This window comes from Artemia sp. Qi Xiang Cuo, chromosome 11 (assembly GCF_049724085.1).
Source record: "Artemia sp. Qi Xiang Cuo chromosome 11, ASM4972408v1, whole genome shotgun sequence".
Taxonomy (NCBI): domain Eukaryota; kingdom Metazoa; phylum Arthropoda; class Branchiopoda; order Anostraca; family Artemiidae; genus Artemia; species Artemia sp. Qi Xiang Cuo.
The window spans coordinates 38,205,661-38,222,679 of NC_142804.1; the positions used below are offsets into that span (position 1 = coordinate 38,205,661).

A 17,019-nucleotide genomic window follows, 5' to 3' on the forward strand; every position below is an offset into this window, starting at 1 on the left:
TCTTGGCTTTACTGTAATTAGCCATGGCTCTCAAGTCTTTCATTACTTTCACCAAGTTGATAATTCAAATATACATTTTGTTGATTTTTGTATTATCAACATGGTTTTTACCTACTGAGAAACCCCACTGGAATGACAGACAATGTCCAATAGACTTGTAGGCAAAACGGGGGACTGAGCTATTTTCAAATAGTTTTGCCTTTTTGGGAAAGCCCTGCAGGATCGCCTTATTTGTTAAATATTTGCTTTGACTGGGGATGCCCGACCTTTTTCAATTTAGAATTTGTTATCCAAGGAAAACTAGACACTTCTTAATTTATTGATCGTGCAATGACCACCGATCCAATTTTGCCTACGGTCCTACCTTTTGTCTCCTTGGGATTTATTAATGAAACATAATTTTGTATTTTTACTTAAAATAATGTATTCGTATTGCAAGAACATTGAAGTTTTATTATTCTGAAAGCGGCTATTCATAATAAATAGCTGTCCAAAACGAAAAGCCCGCACAAAGGTTATTCTGGAAGATAGTGCCTCAAGGTGGTAAAAAGGTATGAGAGTAATGCAAATATAATGTTGTTTACTGTTGTTTCCAGTTTGGATCGGAAAGATGGTTCCGTCGGAAACTCACAATTTTGGGAGGAATGGCATATAAAACATCTTTCTTTCATTTTGTTTGTTTTTTGCTTTGTTTTCTTTTTGTGGCCATTTGTTTGGAAACCTTATTAATCGTTCTACAAATGGAAGTAAATAGATGGGAAGCTACTGCTTGTAGAAAGAAAAAATAAAAAAAATGAATAGTATTATCATTATAATTATTTTCATATCACCAGTTTTATGGACCTTTCTGAATATATTTGTTTTTCTCTTCTAATGTAGTAACTTTTTGACATTTTATAATTTTATATATTATTGTGAAAATTGCCCAGCTTGCTACAATATCTCTATGCTTCATTTTTTTTTTTTTTTTTTTTTTTTTTACAAATAAGATTCTTCTTTTATTATTTCGTCCTAGAACGATAGATCCATATGGAGATCTCTATAGAAATTTTTTTGATGACAATTGTCTTTTCAAAATTCCCGGCGAGAACGACCAATCAGCTTTACTGAAAAGCTTTGGGCGTTTGGATTTCAAGTGTGTCTCTAACTTGTCTACAATATAATGATTTCAGTTGTGTGTTACTAAGAAGCTACGTGGTTATAGAAATACTAAAATTTGAAATTCTCGTAGCAATATAGTCCTCATTTATCCTAATTTTCAGGTAATAATATGCTTTCAAAACTTCTGAAAATGCAGTCTCTAGATGAAGACGATGTTGAAGATGGCGTTGAGGACATGATCGCTGCTACTGATTCTTCTAAACCATCATGGATGACCTCTATATCCCAAATCGCTAACTCTTGGCTTAATCTATTACCGAAAGGGTTAACTGTGAGTACTGTTTTACTACGTATTACATCTCGTGGAATGAATGCCATAGTTGCCAAATCGACTGACTCCTTAAGAAATAAGTGAAATGTATATGAATCACCATATCCGTGTTTATCTGCGTGATAAAGGAATAAGTAAAAAATTCCCATCTTAAAGGAGATCTGCAGACTGGAAATGAACTGAACAAAAGGAGGTGGGAAAAGATGCAAGATGTCAAAATAAACTATACATACAAATGCGTGTATTTAAAAGCCAAAGGCCATATAATCAAATATATATATGTATATATATATATATATATATATATATATATATATATATATATATATATATATATATATATATATATAATTTGAAATTATAACTTCCTTGCCTCTAAATTATATGATACTTAAAAAATATTGAGTTTTCTTCTGAACTTCATAGACAAATGAGCCCTGTCAATCGATTCGATAGCAAAATTAGAACTAGGGAGCGTGTTGCGACTCTATTTACAATTTTGGGTTATTTGACCCCTTGTCGCACGGATGGTAAAAGTAAAAAGAAAGGTCAGTAAAAAGCACAAACATGCACAAAAAGGATAATCATGTTAAGAGCAGGCACTTTTCTTCTATGAAAGACTCAATCTACTGGGATGCTATTTCTTCCAACAGAGCCTACCAAATACGCTGTTAGCGAATTAACCAAGGTTACAGCAAACGTAGGAATGCTAGGGATAAATCCTCCCTCCATATCGGTCTTAAGGGCCTCTATTGATAAGTTAGAAAATTTCGTCCCGAAAATGTACTTTTTGATGGTTGAGGCACCCGTGCCCTCATAAAAATATCTGTTCAGCCCTTTCATCTACCAAAGTTAACATTTCAATTCATCTATATTACCTTGCTATTCCCTTCTTTGAGATCTTTCAACTCTTTTGGGTATTTTCTCATAAGTGTGAAAGCGTTTGATACAGCCTTTATGCTTGACAGGTGGCTAATACGGTTGGCTTATCAAAAAGTAATTCAGCTATAACGTCTAAAATACCTTTCTGTCATTTTGGGGCCATTTTTTAGCGTATATTTCTAGTGATTTCAAACATGTGTTCTATCCCCATGTATATGGATCATTTGATGGGTTTTTCTTAAGGAGCACTTGAAGGCAATGGGAGAGCAGGGAATCAAATGGGGAGGAAAATATCTCCTGGACTTATGTTATTCTCATGATTTAAGTATCTTAGATGAAAGTGTGAGCAAAATGAATGAACTTTTAAAAGTTTTCTGGGTACTAGAATAGGTTCTAGAAAATTGATGATAAGTAGACTAAGTCGCTAAAGCTAGGAATAAGTGAAGATGAAAAGATGACATTGGGTAACGAAAAGATCGATTTTGTAGACAACTTCACGTACCTAGGTAGTATTGTTAGCAAAGATGGTGAGTATAGTCAGTGGCGGGTCCAGGGGGCGAGGGGGCGCCCCTCCCCCTCTCCCCCTCTAATGTAGTCTAAAGTAGTGTAATTTACTTAATTAACGCAGTGTAATTTACTTAATTAATGCAAGTTTGCGTTAATTAAACTTGCTCCTAACGCAAGTTTATCGGATCAACCTATTTTGCACCACCCCCCTAAAAAGAAGTCCTGGATCCGCCCTTGGGGGCAGTGAAGATGTTAACAGTAGACTAGCCAAGGCCCAGGGTGTTTTTTCACAGTTAGAAAAATTTGGAAGAATAGGAGGATAAGTCTGCGAACCAAGATTAGACCATTGAATGCTACAGTGATGACAGTGGTGAAGTATGGTTCTGAAGCATGGGCAGTCCGAAAAACGGAGGAAGATTTACTAGATGTTTTCCAGAAGAATTAACTACGGATTGTTTTGGGTACCTGAATCTACTGACCGTATCTAAACAGTTAACCGTCCGAAAAGTATGGTTCAATCCCGCTTTCTAGGGCTAGAATGAGAGAAAGGTTGAGATGGCCAGGGCAGGTTCTGTGGATGAAGGATGACATATTGTCAAAGATTGTCCTTTTCGGCCAACCATATAGGGCTAAACGAAAAGGAGGTTGTCTTCGGTTGGGGTGAAAGGAGGTAAGGAAAGTTTTAAGGGAACTGGCAACTTCCTGTGAGGGCCTAAAGAGGGAGGCATTAAATAGATTGGGAGGGAGGAGAAGCTTACGTAGTTATGTTGGCTTCGGGCGGTTTGGAGCTGAACTTAGTTCTTAGTAGTAGTAGTATTGCCATCTGTTTCACATTGCAGAATTTTAACCCAATAATGTATCTGTTCTGATTAAATTATGCATATTCTACTCTTATGAGAATAAAAATGTATTCTAGCCTTTACGCAAGACAGCTGATTCTATCAAGGACCCGATGTTCCGTTACTTTGAGCGTGAAGTCAACACTGGTGCCCGACTATTAAATTCAATACGCCAAGATCTGCAAGATGTGCTTGCTATCTGTAAGGTAATAATTATTTCCTTCGTTATCTTTTGAATTTTCTTTTATAAATTGTGTTCATATTTATTATGTTATCATTTCTTGGTCATCTGTTATAAATGATACCAAACATTCTTTTCCTGAACCAGTAGTTGGGGCTTTCTGGAATTCGTATCTTCTTATTGTGAATACATGATCCTGTCTGACGTACTGTTAAGTAGAGTAGATAATATGCACTCATTGAAGCGGCTGCTTGCCATCAGTTCTCATCTTTCAAATGTGATAAAATTGCATGGAAAGACGTTCTTTAACGTTGTTCAATAGAGGAAGAAGATAAAAATGCTCCATTTTGTCCCCTTCTTCCACCAATTGAACCAAAATCCTGGATGCAATCGGGTCCTGATAATAAGATTTGTGATATTAAAAATTTAAAAGATATTAAAGAGTGTGAATTTAAGTGTGAATGAGAATTTAAGAGTATGATATTAAAAATTTAAAACGGGCAGAATTAAAACCATATAATAAGTCTAATTTAAAACGTACAGAAATGATTGAACGAATAAATGAAAGCTAAAACGAGCAGAAATAGTATCGATAATCAAGTCTAACTTCAAATGAAAGGAAATTACCGTAACTACCGAGACACCTACCGAGACTCATTAAATTATGCCTGAAATCTTGGCAATGAAGAAAAAGTTGGTGTTTTTCCCATTATTTTTGTAACTAGGGTGCAGCTCTGTGTTATTTTAATGTGCTTCATTACAAAAAAAAGGCAATAGAAGTGAAAATTATGACCTTTTTCTGGTAAGTACGATTTCAGGAGAACAAGAAATTATCTTCTGAGCTGGGCCACTTAGTTACTTATTCTTGCAGCAAAATCAGGTGTTTTTCCGCCTCACCTGGTATCTGAAATTGAGATGTTTTGTGGGAATTTTTTTTTTTTTGTTGTAAGTTGAACGAAATAAATCTTGACTTAATTGTTTTCAAATAAGCTAAAGTCGATTGGAGGTCGACAAGTTGATCCTCCTATTGTATCGACCACGTCATTAACATAGCTCACTGGTACTTGTCTGTTAAAGAAACACACCTAAGAAGTGAAGTTAGGTTAATCCTAATGAAATATGCCAAAACATGAATAGAATACTGTAGAAACAAAATTATAGAAACTACGACAAAGAATTATGAAAAGCAGGCCGCGTAGAACGCATTATATTAAATACTTAACCCCTAACAACCTCTATATAATATATATATTAATTAAAATATACATACATCGTAGTTTTCCTCACTCAAAATAAGCAAATCATAACCAATCCTAGAGAGTCAAACCAGATTCTGTCAAATCTTACACAGCGTAATTTTTAAGTGTGTTTCGTTTAACAAACAAGTACCAGCTAACATATACCTGTACTATCTTAAGTGAACACATTTTTTTTCTCAAGTAGTTCTACATGTAGATTATGCTTTATATATATTTTTTTTTTTGTTTTGTTTTGTTGTGAAATGGGAACCTGAATGCACTGATGTAAATTAATGCCTTTTTTTTATGCTTTCTTTTGTTGATTTTTTGTGAATAAATTATGTCTCCATTGAAAAAAAAGTAATGGAGTGCTCGTTTTTCTGAATTAGAGCATATCTACATTTAAAAAACTTATTAACAGTAAGAATAAAATCATAAACTGCTAATAACAGAATGAAAGCGTCTTTTTTTTGCACCAAGGAGCGTTGGACATGTGTATAAACCAAATTTACTGCCGGTTTTATCTTTGTATTTTATTGGCACGTTTTCCCCCTTTATATCTAAATGTGACTCAGTTATTACAGCTAAGTGATAATTATTGTGTTAATCACAAAAAAGAATTTTATCCTTACTTCTTAAAGTAAAATATATTGTTTGAAATTTCTTGTTCAACAAAGGTTTAATTTTTATTGCACATGATAGATAGATAGATATTTTTTGCAATAAAATCCGCTTTGGGCCATGGCAAAAAATGAAAAGTCGCACCAAATAATAGCACATGATAATAACATTCATAACAAAATATAGTACTTAACCATAACAACGCAATGTTACAAAACAAAAACATAATAAGGTGCATAATACCATTAAACTAATATACATAATTACACAAAATGTCGCACACATGATAGATATAGATAGATAGATAAATATATAATGCTCTAAAGCCACATGGGCCATGGCTACAAAAAAATAGCAAATAAACAAAAAAACAGCTAACACACATTCAACATTAGTTTCAGAACTCATCCCCCCCCCCTACAAAAATCTCTCTCTGTGTGTCATTCCCAGTTTTGTATATTTTGCAATCTTTCTTATTGTCCCATAATCTTTTGATCCCAACTCCCATGTTAGGCCGGAATTTCTTGTCATTTTAGCTGTTTAGTGACTTGTTTCTGGCACAATTTGTTAGGTAAAATGTGCTTCAGTTGAAATACACACAATTTTCAAGCGGAGAAAAGGGTATATAGACAGCTCTTAACGGGAAATTTCATGATATACCCAAACTCCCTTCCTCCCCTCCAATCCCGTTCATTTTATATAGAATTGATAATTTCCACAAGGGATAAGGATAAAACAATGAGGTAAAGCAATTTTCAGCAGATCGAAGTATTAAGAAATTGTTAGATGTTAAAAAAATCTAATTTCTCGTTCTCTCTCTTTCTCCCCCTCTCTCCATATATCTCTCTTTTCTTCTGATTTTATGTAAACATGTTTTTTCTGCCAAAATTAGCTTTTTGTGATTTTATTTGTGTTACTTTCAATTCATTATGACATAACCAATATTTTAGCTTGAGAAGAAACAAACCAACTACCTGCGTCAACTGCTGAGCGATCTTATTAAGGGCATAGTTCCGAGTTCTTGGAAGAAATACACAGCACCTAAAGGGGTTACCGTTGCCCAATGGATGACTGATTTTAATAACCGTGTCCGCCAATTGTCGTCTGTGGTTCAAGCCTTTTCAAGTGGGGGAGCAAATGAACTGAGAATGATAAGAGTATGGATTGGTGGGCTTTTCAACCCAGAGGCCTGGCTTACTGCCACGCGTCAGTGTGCTGCTCAAGCCAATGGATGGTCATTGGATGATCTTGCTCTTGAAGTTGAATTAGATGAGGATGATGGATTCATTGTTACTGGTAGGTTTTCCTTCCTTCTTTCTTATAGACCTGAACACCTTAAATCAACCATCTTATACTATTAACGTTTTTTTTTTTTTTTTTTTTTTTTTTTTTTTTTTTTTTTTTTTACCAGGAAGTTTTTTCAGTTTCTAGACCAGTCCCATTTTGTTTGGGGGAGGGAGGGTCCTTATTTAAAGGTATTATCTGTAGCTGGATTTTCTGGAGCTATGTATTACAATAATAAGAAATTATGAAAACATAAAATAAGTGTACCTAAAATTTTCTTAAATATTACTTAAGAACGACTTAATAAAAAAAAGTAACTTAATAGAAAAATAATATTATTAAACTATATGGAACTTTTCTCTTTATTCTTAATAGTTACTAGCCAAGGGACCTATCAAACGAACGGCATAAAAAAGGAAAAAACGTAGGGTCGACTGTTTCGTAAGGCCCAAAGAAAATAGTTTCCCCATTCCTTAAAGTTTTAAGTCGCCTTACACCCTCCACCCCCTCCCACCCTAGAAAAAAAGGAAAGAAAAACTACTGACGAAACTGAGTACAATTCGACACCTCTGTATTAAACCTAGCAATTACATTCTATCTCTATAATGATACATAGTTGCTTGCCTTTAGGGGGAAAAAAGGAAAAATACATTCTTCCTTATGAGCCTCCAAAAGCTATCTGACTAATCGATTGTAAGTATCTGATCTTGAGAAACTGTTGTTGTTACCCGTTCGCACGTTAGCATCATATCACAGTTTTCAGATTAGCTACTGGCTTTCTGGCAATTATCAACCATCGATTACATAAAGTGATTCTTTTTTTTTTGTGATTAGAGCTCTAATTTTTCTGGAACTTGTCGTTGGAGTCACTTGAATAAAAGAAAAAAGGCTTCCTCAGTCAAAAAAGCGTTCCTAATCTATAGTTCTTCTCCTCCTTGATAAATTAATTGCAACAACAAAAATATTGTTAATTAGGTTAATGAATCATTGTGATTAGATTTAAAAACTCACCCAGCAATATTTGTTCGAATTCTTGTTCGATTTTGAGGACGACCAAATGATGAACGCTATTGTCCACACTAGTCAGTACTAAATACTGAGAAAATTTTAGTTTAATTTTTGCTGTAGGAATATTGTAGCAGCTTTTGCCAATGTCCCATTCACAATTGGATTTTCCTAATACCGAGATTTACCTGTCGCTAATTTAAGCCAATCAGAATTTTTCATAAAATTTTTCAACTCATCGGAAAATTCTATGGAAAATCTGATTGGCTCAAATTAGTGCTAGTCAAAACTTCGTAGTAGTAACATCCCATTATGAATGGGACATAAGGGAATACTGGTGAAGTTTAGGCTTTTATGCAAAAGTTAGTACTTATGCTTACCACTAGGCTGTCACTAAGTAATTAGCTTAATTGTTTTGTACCAATATTTATTTTCAGCTGAATTTTAATGGAGTAACGCCTTCTACCATTGGTAAAGTGCTGCATAGACCTTTCCATGGATTTCAACTTGCAATTGAAATTGACTGTGACCTCTAAGAAAAATCAGAAAAGGGATGAAATTGATTTCAAATCAAGTATAAAAATATGGACAATTGCAATTTCTATAAAAAAAAGTAATTTTTCGCAAAAAAAAAATTTTGGGTTTTGTTACCATTTACTGGATTGGTTTTTGGTTGAGTTTCATTTGGTTTTAAGTTCCAATATAGCATCCTTCTTAAAAAAATGCCAGCTAATGTGAGCATTTTAAGAAGAGGCTGTTGGCCTAATTGTGCTTGAATAGCACATTCCTACAAGATACGCAACCTATGTGCAAACTGTTCCAAACCCAGATCAATCAAGCCAAGTTTTTACAATTTCCCTTTTAAAAGTGAAACCATAGGTGAAAATGTGTAAGTCTTGAGATCAGGGGGGGGTCAGAGGGCCTACCCCCTCCACTTTTTACCTGTCAGATCTAGCATTAAAGCACTTATTGTTCTCCTATGCTTTCAGTTACTGTTCTTTCAGAGACTGCAATCTGAACTTCGAAAACACTGAGCCTTTTTTTCTTTTTCTTTTTTTGAATTCCATCCAGTTCTATCCCGTTTTTTGGAATTGTTGGAGGAGCAATTGGAAAAGCTGCCGGTTTCAATTGATCCATGCGTGATTATGGGGGGATTTAATGTTGATTTAAATAAGGATGATGTAGATTCTCGTCTTTTTTGTGATAGTAAGTTGAGTCATAGTTTGTTCCCATCTATTAATATTTGCACGAGGATAGCTGTAACTATTGCGACGCTTATTGATAACATTTTTGTGAATATGAACAGGATTTTTAAGATCCATACCCCGCGTGTACTTGTAAATGATGTGTCCGATCACTGTGCCGTCATGCTTTCATGCCAGCTGCAGGGAACATCGACACAATCTCGTGAATCCCAAAACGTTAGAACATATTTTGACCAGAATTTATTGTCTAAATTTAAATCTGTATTAGAAAAAGCCGACTGGACCTCTCTAGATGAGCGTCATTCTTATTCCGAGAAAATGGACCAGTGCAGTGGAATAGGAGAATGGTTTCACTTCTTGAGGAAACTTGTGTGAAGGTAGCTCATACTAAAAAGAAGAAAGATATTCCAAGGAAACCATAGATGACGAAAGACCTTGGGTATTCTGTAAATACAAGACATATAACTGTATATGATAAGTGTTTTGAGTGATTGTGATATTGACCATGAAATCTACAGGAAATATAATATTGCTCTAAATAAGTTATTGCGGAAAGCGAAACATGGATATTTTAAAAACGAATTTCAAGAAAACCATGGAAACCCATCTAAGACGTTGGAGACTAATTAGATCAGCTATTGGTGAAAAGAAAGCGGTATTACCAGAAATGAGTGGAAATCACGGTGCTAGTCATATTTCCGACGAAATGGCTCAGCACTTTTCTCAAATTGGGGAAAAGGTTAAATTGCATGTTGAAAACCGGCCAGGAGATGGTTCTTTTGAGCAGTACTTGCCTGTCCCTACTGATACTAATCTTTTTCTTCGGACACTAGTCAGCAGAGGTGGCAGAAATTGTGAGTGAAATACGAAATAGAGCGGCTGGAGCGGAGGTGCTGTCTCTGAAAATAGTGAAGTACTTTTTACCCGTGATATTGCCGTGTTACATTGATTTAATGAATGGTCGCTTTAAAGAAGATGAATTTCCAGATGAATTTAAACATGTCAGAGTAGTGCCATTGCATAAATGTGGTCACCGAGAAGATTTCAGCAATTAGAGACCTATTTCGTTACTCCCTATTCTGTCTCGAATTTTTGAAAAAATACTATATAAACGAAGGGCTTGAGTCACCGATCTATGAATGTGCAACTGAAAGATGCGAAATCAAATGATTACCATGTTCGTTGCGGTGTCTCCAGGGGTCCCCTCTCGGCCCTCTTTTCTTCTCAATATATATTAATGACATCCATCAAGCAACCTGTGATTTGACAACAAATATTGGAATTGGAAACGAAACGAATAAACCTAGGAAATCTCTTGTCCTGTTTGCTGATGATACGAATTTTTCAGCTACGGAGCGCACCGAAGCTCAGCTTTTAGGGACACTGTAATGATATAAAAAAAAGTGGAGAAATGGCTAAGGCTAAACAAGCTGAAAGTAAATCACAGCAAAACGGGTTTCGTTGTTTGAGGCAGATCAACTTCATATTACCCCTGGTTGCAAGATCTTACAGTAGGAGACTCGACAAAAAGACGTCAGAAGTCAGTGAAATACCTAGGCGTAACAATTGATGAAATATTAAGTTTTTGAGAGCATTTACAGTGTATATCATCGAAAGTAGCAAGGAATCTAGGTATGATAAGGAACCTAAAGCATCAGTTTCCGGAGAAAGTTTTGCGTCTTTTATATTTTTCATTAGTCCATCCTTATTTACTATACTGTTTTTCTGTCTGGTCTGGAAAATTTTATGTTCACCTGAAACCTTTGCGTGTTTTCCAGAATTCAGCTGTGCATGTTATTTATGGAATCGATAGACTTGCCTTAGTTAGAAATTTTTATCCGTGAATCCGCATTTTACCGTTTTCAGGGTTGTGCTTATAATATAAGCTTCAACCAATGTATGATACTATTAATAATATTGCTCCAATGCGTCATATGTTTGAGACAGCTGCTGATGTCCATGGGCATTTAACGAGACAGGTTGGTATGTATAGAAGGCCGATTAGAGTGTTTGCGAGGCCTGCGTTGCTCGTCATATTCTTCCGGTGCTGTGGTCTCAGACCCCATTTTCTATTAGAGATATTGCTGATGTAAGTGGATGTTTTTTTTTTTTTTTTTTTTTTTTTTTTTTTAGTGGTAATACAAGCCCAGGTTACTGGGCTTCATGTTTTTTTGTTGATTTTTTTGTGAATAAATTATATCTCCGTTGGAAAAAAAAAGTGGACAACTGAAAAAAAAAATGTGTATCATTTGGTACTCTCATCAGCTGTCCTAACGAATAAGTATACGAATACGGTAACGAAGGCGAGTTAGTGCTAGCATCGTATTCGTCATGCTTTCAGATATCAAACAAATTAAAATTGGGAACCCCAGTAGTTCTTGTAAGAAATTGAGAAAAAAAGAAGTGACTGGATCTCCCCGTTGTCTCTTACAAACCTGATAAACATATAAAGAAGAAATATTTTTAGCGGATGGCTTATCTGGAGCCTGAATATTTATTTCAAAAAAAATAGGAAATTGCCAATAGCAATTTAGACAAGCACGTTGAGATCGGTTCAGCTCAGAAACAACATAACATAAATTATACCTGACCAAGTAAAGAAACATACTAAAGACTTACTAAAGAAAAAAGACAATAAACCAGTAGGGTATACTGTTTTGTGAGGACCGGAAAAAATTATTGGTCGCCTCCCCTCAAAATTCCAAGTCTCCCATTCCCCTCTAAAAAAGGCTTCCTGAAAATTTCACCTTGATTCTTGGGCTATGAGACAAAACATGGGGTACTTACCAAACTACGTATAAAAATTGTCACCGTTTAATGAAACATTTATTGAGAATTGTCACTTGCCTTCAGGCAAAATCTGAACGTATACCCTTCTATGGGCATTCAAAACGAACTAACTGATGTGACATGTCACTGAGGAAACTGGCAGTACCCGCTGTGTAGCGCCTATAACGTGATGTCGTAGTTTTCAGATTAGCTGTTGGCTGGGTGTACGTCTCCGACACTTTGTTATGTAGTTTACTTAGTAGATATACTACAGTAAGGCACAATAGCTACCTACCAGCTATTATTTTCGCCATCTTCTAAAATAATTAAAATTTGATATGTGCCCTTTGGTTATGAGCCCTAGGATTTGTACGCATCAATGTTCAAATTGCACTTAAAGATTTTTTGTTTTTTCCACCGTTGTGAAACAATAATATGATGTGAAAGGCTCATCTTTCAATCTTTTCTCTTTTCATTGAAGGACTGAAACTCCAGGGAGCAGTTAGCAGTGACAACAAATTACGATTGACGAACGAGATCTTAACTGACATACCAATTGTTACCTTGAAATGGATAAAGTAAGTATTGTTGACAGTTTTCACTCACAATTCTTTTCAATTCATTTTCACTGCTGAAAGGAAAAGAGAAAACTGAAAGAAAAAAGGGCGCAGAAAAAATGGGTACTTCAAAGATGATATTTTAAAAGTAAAATCTGATGAAAATGGAGTAAGTATTTGAAGCTGTGTGTTGGTTGGAAAACATCGTTTCTTTATTGGTTTATTTTAATACTTATCTATAATTATCAAAATTTTATGATCTAACATGGCTATTTTTCAGAGTTTAGAGGTGAAAAAAAGGCAAAGAAAACTCACAAGAATTGTTGACTCAAAAATGTTATTAAAAAACAAAGCTCATGCCGTGTTCGGCAGTTTTATTTTAATATTTACAAAGAGTAATACTGGTAAAAATTAAATATATATTAAAATTTTGACCTTCATTAATATCTTGTTTTAAAATGCTGTCACGATCGAAAATTTTGATTTTGAATTATACGCCCGCACAGGAATGTGGCTCTTCCCCTTCTAATTGCTAAGTATAGATTTGAAGGGGTAAATTTACCAAAAGAGCTAGGCCAGGTAGGGAAATTATTAAAAAATTAAAAAAAAAAAATGCTAGATATGGAGCAAGATATGGAGCCCCAACAATTTGTGTTAGATAGACTGCTTTGGACCATTTTTGGGTTATTAATTGAATTCAAGCCACTATCTGCGGTTGGTACCAAATCCTTCTCTCAGTATTATAGCAGCTTGGCCTATCTCCCTGATCCCTCGAGAAATGCACAGTCTTGAAAGGGCAAGTTTGAAAACAAAAAAAAATTAGCTGTTAGATATACTTCTAAATTCCTCCTCGAAACAGAGTTCTATGCTATCCTGAAAAAGAGTATTGGAAGTACAAGGCCAGTTTGAATTCAATGTTAGGGTCCCATTTGGAAATCAAAATTATTCCGATTACATTATTTCTTGCGGTAGTGGCGGAGGTCGTAGAAACATACTGCAATTCAAAATAAGAGGTTACACTGTAACTTTAAGCAGTAAAAAAAATGATAAGTAAACGGCAAAGTTAAATCCAAAACAATATTTACAATTAACATGTTCAATTAGTACAACACATGTATTTACTTCTTAATTTTGAGGAATCTTTTTTTATGGTATTCGAAATATGAAAGGTTGTTTTTCTTTCTTACTGTGCAAAATGAAATAAGAGCGAACATGCGAGTTTAAAATTAAGTGTCAACTAATGACATGGGGGAAAATATTACCATGGATTTTGATGGTCCATGGCCCTTTTTGAGGCATTGGGAAGTAAGTTCAACATTTCAAATGACAACTCCTCTAAGATGTTACAAATTTAGAATTTATACGAAAACAGAAGTTTGTTTCGTCTGCAAACTTAGTTTGAAAAAAGCTCCAATCCCTGAAATTGACCGAATGTAAGCTGCAGTGGCTTCAATTGGGGGGGGAGGCTTCCCGATCCATAAATCTTGAAAAATATATTTTCGCCCTCTCCCAAATGTTCGTGAATTGACACCACTGGTAAGTTGGTAAGCTCTGCTATAAGAAGCTTGATAAGTACATGTCAAATCAAGAAATTGAACGTATACTTTTTTTCTAAACTCTGTCTTTCTTCTTAGTTTCGCAAACTTCATGTGGTTTACGTTGGTCTGGAACTGAATCTTACCACACGGCAAATGCCTTCATTTGAGCCTTAAATGTTTATACCTCTTAAAATATTTTTCCCAGTAAGAGTTTCAGACATCACCTACCTTTTTTTTATAGCAGATTCTAAATATGTCGCAGTTTATAGAGAGCATCATTTTAGCTTCTGAACTTGTGCCCCTTTCCCCCCATAAAGGAGTGTTTATGCTCCCCCCCGCTTCTCCCCCTCTAAAGGTTGAAGAATAGGTAGTTTCTTGAGTGTATAAAATTTCGTCACAAAAAATTTCGTATTTAAGCCACGAATATTTTGAACTTTTAATAAGGTATACTTTTTTATTTTTGTTTTAAGGATATTGTTTTTTAAACAATTTTTTTCTTACATGATGTTATTATTAGACAAAAAAAAACAGCATAGATTCCAGATTGTGTGAAATTCACGAGAGCCTGGCATATGCGAATAGCCTAATAAAGGCTATTCTTCGAACTACTATTTTTACATCGATGCCCACAGAAGTGGAGAGGGGGGGGCATGTTCCTCCTAAAAGTTATGCTATTATCTATTCTCCTTTTAAGGATAATTACTTATCAGGTAATTATAATGGCTCAAAATAAGGATTCTTGTTTTGTAACTGAAAGTCTTTGTAAACCTCTTTAGATATAAAGAGGTTTGAAAACCAGTTGGATATGTTCAGGTCGATCGGTTTAATATCGGAGAATAATAGATTTGATGAGGAGGTGATTACACGAAAACAGCTTGTGAAGTTTAATAGAAGAGAGGGGCTTTGTATATGAAAATTCTGAGGACGTGGGAGGTGCAGCCAAACGCCATAAAACTACGATATTTTATGGGTATTTTAAGGAACTTAAACTATGTTGTTAGTCTGGACTAATCCATGTTAAAGGTAGAAGCCTGGTTTCAACTAGTAAAAAGAACTATAAGGAGGGATTGGCTTAAATTTTTGGGGGAGTGCCAGACATATGCAAGGTTGTAAAAAATCGTATAGGACGTAATAAGAATCTTTTTAGTTTTAAAAGTGAACAAAGATGTGCTTACTAAGGACTAGTTAGAAAGAGAACTAAAGATATTGAAATATGGTGGGTATAATATTAGAGATAAGTAGTTTGGTGATTTTAGGTAAACATTATTGAAACCCATGTGTAACAAAGATGATAAGACTGAATGTGGTAATTATAGAAGCATTAGTTTAGTTCCAGTTAGCTGCAAATGGTGCAGTATTATAACACTTATTAGGCTATGGGATTATGTAGATATCATTTCAGTGAAAACAGTGTGTTGTCAGGAAATGGAGAGGGAATGTTAGCCAGATTTTTACGCTTATATTAATAATTAGAAGTATATGCTTTTCAAACACCTTTATATCTGAGGCTTATAGATTATGAACAGGCATTGGGTTCAGCGGATAGAAAAGCTTTTCAAAGGCTTATCCTTATTTAGCGTGCCAAATAAAGGGGTAAAGCGATGTTAGTAGTTGGTTCTTTGTTGAATCAGGAACCAAGCAAGGTTGTGTTTTATCACGGTTTATATGGATTATTTCATGGGTTCTGTTGTAGTAAAACTCCAAGAAAATACAGTATTAATTGGCAATTTGGAACTCTCCTAGATTTCAATTATGCCAATAATAAGAGTTTCCTAGATTAAAGTCTAGGAAACATTAATCATTTTTCGGAGTTTTTGAGCGTCAAGGGTTCTAGAGTAGGTTCGAATTTTAAGGTCAAGAAGATTAAGTCGCTTAGATCAGGAATAAGTGGAAGGTGCAACGTGTTTTTTTCTCAGCTGAAATAAGTTTGAAAGAATACTAGAAATAAAAGTTTTAAAACCAGGAAAAGAATACTAAGAAGCCACAGTTGTGACGGTTTTCGAGTGTCATTCTGTAACGTGAGTGCTTTTCAAAGTTGAAGAAGATATGCTTGATACTATCTAGAGAGATTGTTGAAGGATATTTTAGGTACTGGTCTGGGTCACTGTACATCAAAGAATTAGCTCTACATAGAGTAGGGTCTAATGCCGTTGTCTGGCTCTATGATGAAAGAAAAGGTAAGACGGTTAGATACGTTTCACTGATGAAGAATGACAGGTTGCCGAAGATTATGCTTTTTAGCAATCCAAATTTTGACCAAACGAAAAGCAGGATATCCTCAAGGGGGCTGAGAACGGTTCATAAAAATGATAGAAATGAAGTAAGAGCTTTTTGTGAGGTACTAAAGGATAAAACATTTGCCTTTAAAAGTCCCCTTTCAAATGCTTAGCTTTTGGATATTTATTAGTGAAGAGATATATGCTCCTCCCCCCTCACACGTACACACGCACGCTGACTGTTGCAACTTTTTTTTCTGGATTTTACGTTATATATTTCTTTTTAGGTCTTCAACGGCTACGAAAGACGATACCAAACTATGTCTACCGGTTTATTTGAATGGAACTCGTCAAGAACTGCTATTCACTGTTGAGTTATCCTTAGAAAGCATGGGAGACGCACGATTTTTCTCTGAGAGGGGTGTAGCTGTAATTGCATCCACTGCCTTGGACTAAGCATAGTTGTTCCTGTTCCTGGTTTAATATATTTAACTAATTGGTGTTTGTGGTTGATGAAATAAAATATCATTGTAAACTTGGTTAGTCTTAATCATTTTTATCATTCAGGGAAAATCTCGGTCACATATACATATAATGTAAAAAGTTAAATGTTGTTATTTGGCAGATCCAGATTGTCTGACACGTATGCAGGGCACCCGGGGCGAATCTCCAGTATTTTTATTGGAGGGGCAAGAGAGGTCCATATCTGGATGGTCAAAGGGCATTGGATGTATAATATTTTTTT

The 17,019-nt window shown here is 35.1% G+C and overlaps 1 protein-coding gene across 1 annotated transcript in view; it reads left to right on the forward strand.

Moving 5' to 3' along the window:
- Dhc64C (dynein heavy chain, cytoplasmic) overlaps window positions 1-16,813 on the forward strand; it is a 275,177-nt gene extending 258,364 nt beyond the window's left edge. The window contains exons 61-65 of the mRNA XM_089096466.1: window positions 1,263-1,432; window positions 3,738-3,866; window positions 6,651-6,996; window positions 12,445-12,541; window positions 16,562-16,813. Of these exons, the coding sequence (XP_088952592.1) occupies window positions 1,263-1,432; window positions 3,738-3,866; window positions 6,651-6,996; window positions 12,445-12,541; window positions 16,562-16,730 (911 nt within the window). The 3' untranslated portion in view covers window positions 16,731-16,813. The remainder of the gene's footprint in view (window positions 1-1,262; window positions 1,433-3,737; window positions 3,867-6,650; window positions 6,997-12,444; window positions 12,542-16,561) is intronic.
- The last annotated feature ends 206 nt before the right edge of the window (window positions 16,814-17,019 follow it).